General features: G+C 48.5%; 1 protein-coding gene across 1 annotated transcript; it reads left to right on the top strand.

The window, feature by feature from the left end:
• Nucleotides 1–2,434: 2,434 nt before the first annotated feature.
• FGF16 (fibroblast growth factor 16) lies at nt 2,435–5,134 on the top strand (the record flags this gene model as incomplete). Its single annotated transcript, XM_010087387.1, has 2 exons — nt 2,435–2,589; nt 4,501–5,134. Coding segments are annotated over 2 exons (401 nt in total), but the record flags the coding sequence as incomplete, so codon positions are not given.
• Nucleotides 5,135–5,399: the final 265 nt, after the last annotated feature.

The raw sequence follows: 5,399 nt of genomic DNA on the forward strand, positions 1-5,399 counted from the left end.
CTTCATTTGCAAAACCAGCAAGTACTCACCCAGTCTGCAGCAGATGAGGGGTGTCTCACCTGCCCGCCCAGAGACGGAAGATGCTGACGCTGCTCCTGGGGTGCTCCTTACCAGGTCTTTGGAGACCTGGGTGAACGTGCCACGTACAGAGCGTGCTTGTGGGTGTACTCAAGAAAAGCTCTCGGTTTCCCTGCCTCAGACATCCCTTGGTTTCTAAACAGGACCAGCAGCGTTTTCCTGCTTCCCAGGGGTGACAGAAGACAAATAAATAAATTTTTTAAATGCTCATGCTGAGGACGGTGTTTGCACCTACAGGAAGGTCGATCTACTGCTCTCCAGTATGAGATATTTTTCATTTGAACATCCACTTGTCTCCAGCCTGGGAAGACTCCCCTGTTTCTGGGTATCCCTGTGCTCCTTCCCCCCCTATATTACTTTTTACACTCTCTCTAGTTGTTGCCAATCTTCCTTCCCTCCTTTTCAAACACTGGTTGTCATCATTTCTGTCCTGCAGATGGGAGAATGGCAGCACGCAGCAGCTCGGTAACTCCCTCCATGTGTCAGAACCGGTGGGGAGCAGAGGCAGAAGACCACCCCTCATCCTTTTACCTCCCCGTTCGTGTTTCTTTTTGGATAAGAAGCCACAGCAATACATGTCCCCAGGCTGGGCATATTTCAGCCTGGAAAATGTCTGCACTGGTCCATAAAGCATGTTTCCTGTCATTTGCTTCCCTGTTTGTCTCAAGGAATTGCTGCTCCCAAGTCCATATTTCATCTCCCAGTACCCGCTGGCTGCAGGGAGGGGTGGGTTCAGCGCACAAGCCCCTGAGTAGGCAAAAAAGGACAAAAAATCTGATACAAGGTAGAAAGACTGATTCTTGCACCCAGCTTAGCTGCCAGCATCTGACTGATGAGTCTGCGTTGAGCCACGGGGGACAGAGATGTCCATCGCTGTCTGATCCATCCTATATTTAGGCGGTGATGCGGCGATATCATCTGAGAGTTATCGCATCCCCGCCTGGCTGAGCAGAAGAACACGTGCCCTGAGCATGTCACCAAGGGGTGACCGGGAGCGGCGACTGCTGCTGAAGTCAGCTGGCTCAGGTGGCCGCTCGTCACGCGGTGGTTTTAGACTCAAGACATACTTATAAGAGGAGCTCTCTGGGAAGTAACCCGATCAGAGCGGCAATTGCTCAGGGCTGGACGTTTTGGGAGCTATATTAAGAGACCTGGAGCCACGCTAAAGGTTAGAGCAACTTTGTCCTGTCAATGGAGACGCCTCGTCCAGCCGGGATGGTGGAAACCCTCTTCCTTCCTCAGCTGCTACCTCCCAGCTGATGAATTCTGCCGTGAGCACGGGCAAAGACTGCCAGTCACCTCTAGCTAGGGAGCGTGTGATATCCAGAGCCTAGCGCAGTCCCACTAACGCCTGCTGGAGGTTTTCCTCTGAAATTTGGAGGTCTCCACCACTTGGGATGTTGGCTTGGTTCAAACCAGTTAAAGACGCACCGACGTGGGGGCTGTTTGAGTGCTTCACCAAGGGTTCTCCTGTTACAAATCTTTCCTCCACCAGCACAGCTGCCGTCCCCCTTACCGGTGGCGTGGCAGACCTCGCCGATTTATTTGCCGGAGGAAACGAGGCTGCCCCTCGTTACTTAGTGTCCAACACCATCCTTGTAGGCTGAAGAAGCCCACGGGTGAAACGGTTGCTCTGGCAGGGCCAGGGAAGGCTGGGACAGATGTTGCTGAACCACCAAGGGGCAGGCAGCAGGAGGTCTGGGGCAGGAGGGGGGTTTCTGGCAGTAATGGTGGCAGGGGATGATGGAGGAAGGACACCAGCTCCCCAGCTCCAAAGGCTGCAGAGAAAGCTGCATTTCTACCTGCGTATATTTGAAGCTGGATTTTATCCCTGCAGCTTGGGTATGTGTTTGGGGGTGGCAGGGACTCCACTGGAGCGCCAGGATGAAGATGGCTCTCACAGACATTTCTCCTAGTGCTTTTTACTTACTTTTTATAGAACTCCTCACTTTAAAACATGGGGGGCTATAATCTCAAACCAGAGGCCCCATGGTGACAGAGATCACTCTCCTTCTGGTGAAGAATAAAACCCAGCATGGGAACAGCCTTCTGAAATTTCTAGTGGGCCAGGAACAAGTTTCTACATCTGCCTTCTTAGCGATAATTAGGAAAAAAACCACCACAAACCACCCCAAAAAACAAAACAGCAAAACCTTTCAACACTTTTCTCATTAGCAAAGATAATTCCTTTCGGGCAAGTAAAATTTGCGATGCTGGGGAGAAGCACAGAGTGGAGATCAGAAGATTGCACACATATTGGGCTATAGATTTGAGAAATGTGTCGTTATAAATAAGGAAAACTGGGTCTGTAGGAAGCTGTGCAAAGACTGGGAAAGGCTGGTTTTTGTCACTGGAGCCTGGTGTTGGTTTTATTCTCTGCATGATTTGGACTTCTTCTCTGTTTCAGGGATTTTGGAGTTTATTAGCCTGGCCGTGGGGCTGGTGAGCATCCGTGGGGTGGACTCAGGACTCTACCTCGGCATGAACGAGAGAGGCGAGCTGTATGGGTCGGTAAGTGTAAGGGCTGGTGCTGGTTCCTCCACCCTGTAACACACACAGCAACACAGGCTGCGGGGCCTCAGCGCCCTCACGAGCTGTGTCCTTGAGGTGCCACATAGCCTCCATCCTACGCGGGATGCCACAGTTGTTATAACAGAAATGGTATCGATGAGATGGGGTTGCGGAGGGAGGATGCGCTCGTGCGGCGAGAGCCCATGGCGGTGCCCAGTCCCCAGACAGCCCCTGGGGCAGTGCCTGGGCAGCATTTATATTATAGCTCTTTAACGAACAGAAGCTGAAGTTGTGGTCTGAGTGTTATTGTATTATAACATCCTTTACAAGTCCTTTGAGGAGTTTAGCGGAGTTGCTCATAATTTTCTAGAAGAGCCCTTTTCAGACTAAAATTTTCCATGTTTTGCCAAAAACCAAGTGTAAACTCTGTCTTAGTTTTCACTCCACACAAACTCCCAAATACCTATAGACTCTTTCTGACATCACCTGCAGCAGATTCTGCCTCACCCTGTGCTGCTGTAGGACAGAGAAAGCAGAACACGCCTCATTTCTAGTCCAGGCTCAGGTTTCTCGTGGCAGCTTGTGAGTTTGGCGTTTGCTCCCTCGAACTGGGACATGCCTTAGAGCCGTGGGTTGCGGGTTGTGCTGCTGCAGCCAGGACCAGCTCAGGTCCACTTTGTTCTGCCCAACGGTTCTGACCCTGCTCCACCCTCGAAACCACTTTGAAGAGGGCCAGGACTGCAGGGAAGGGTGCTGTGAAGAGCTCTGGCATCACAGGTAAAGTCTCCATCAACCTGAAGAGAGGCGAGCTCTCCTCTGTATCTTTCTATTTAATTAAGTGTTAAGACTTGCAGTCAAAATGTCTTAACAACTGGGCAGAGGTGCTTCCTACAGGTTAATTTAACTCAATTCCTAATTATTTAACTCAACTCAATATAAAATATTTATTTCTAGTTAGCTAGAAGAATCACTTCTATTTTGAAAAATGAATTGCATTCCAGATAGGTGTTTTTAAGTTTCCTTTTCTGTAGCTGCGGCACTCAGTGCTACTTTTATTTCAGATGCCCCATTGCCTCTAATTCAACCCATCACCTGTGTGTGATTTTTTTTCAACGCCTCTTTCTAGATCACAGCACTACCCTGTGTGAGGATACTGATTTTTAAGGATGCATCACAGTAAATTTAAAATGAAATAAAATAAACCAGTTTTAAACCAAAGCAGGAGGCACATACACTTCCTCTAACCAACTCAGATCAATCTCATAGAGTAGAAATGTAAACTCGTGCGCTCTGCATACACAGAAGCCTTCAGAAAACCTTCGCTTAGCAAACAGTAACAGTAAGCCACGAGTTTCCATCATCTTTTCTTCTCCCATTCCCATCTGAGATGCCACAGACCCTTTCACTATGTAAGATGCAGTTACTGATGTTTGTATGAAATAATAAAATACCAGCCTGCACCAACAACTGTTCTTTTTCCACTTCATTTCTGTAACAACACCTCCCCTCAACAAAAGTTAAATGCAGAGACTGTGGCTAAATTACAAATCTGCAAGCTAGCTATAAGTAAAATCACCATAGAACACAAAAAATCTTAAAGCACATTTCAGAAAGCAGGGCTGGAGCCTGCACCCGCACAGCAGCACCTCTCCTGTCACACCCTGAGGATGCTCAGCAGCTCCTGGAGTTGCGGCTTTTTCTCGTACCTGCTGAAAAAAAGCCAAGATTCCAGCTCTCACCCAGGAAAAACGTCCCCAGCAGCACAGTCCCCATCCTCAGGGGAGCCAGGAGAAAGTAGCTGGGAAAATGATAGGAAACTAAAGTGAAAAAAGGAAGAAAAGATCTTTTTTTCTTTAATTTTTGACTCAAAAATGTCTTTTTTCTTCCCCTCCCGTCTCTGCCCCACCGCAGAAGAAGCTCACGCGGGAGTGCGTTTTCCGAGAGCAGTTTGAAGAGAACTGGTACAACACGTACGCCTCGACCCTCTACAAGCACCCTGACTCGGAGAGGCATTACTACGTGGCTCTGAACAAGGACGGCTCCCCCCGCGAGGGGTACAGGACTAAGAGACATCAGAAATTCACTCATTTTTTACCCAGGCCTGTGGACCCTGCCAAAATCCCCGCCATGTACAGAGACCTCTTCCACTACAGGTGATGTTTCCTGCCGCCGCCCCGGCCGTGTACATACTTGGGCTCCCAAGCTTTCGCCCAGAGCACTATCTCAATAGTCATTCCATCATTCCTGTACGCGTAGATGATGTAGGAAAGCACTTCCACTGAATTCAAACACTGCTGTTCCTCCTTGTTTCAAGCGTATATCGAAGCTGGGTTATTTATGGGGGTGGGGACAGGGGAAGGGAGGGAACCCTACATGTAATCTTTCATTTTCATTCACTTTCTTTACCCGGTTGCTACAAGAGAGGCTGAATATTCAATGTTAGGGTTGCTTAAAGGAACAAGCAGGTGAGCAAACGTAATCACCAGGGAGGGGGAAAAAAAAAAAAACACCTAAAAATGAAGAGAAGGAAAAAAACCAAAACCCAAAAGACCACAGAAGTGCTGCAGATGCTGCTGCTAAGCTCGGGATGGTTACCTGGTAAGAAGAAGCCTTTCGGATGGTACCCTGCTTGAGCAGCCCGGGAGTTTGCTACGTGGAGGATGCTACGTGGACTGGTCCTGATGTGTGGGGGTTTTTCCTGCTGTTGGGGTGGGAATGGGGTGAGGAACATTATTCAGATGTAAGCATGGATACTGTGCATAAGGACAAAACTATTTATAAAATGTATATGATATTTATTTTATATATTT

This window comes from Pterocles gutturalis, unplaced genomic scaffold, assembly GCF_000699245.1.
Source record: "Pterocles gutturalis isolate BGI_N339 unplaced genomic scaffold, ASM69924v1 scaffold9301, whole genome shotgun sequence".
Taxonomy (NCBI): Eukaryota; Metazoa; Chordata; class Aves; order Pterocliformes; family Pteroclidae; genus Pterocles; species Pterocles gutturalis.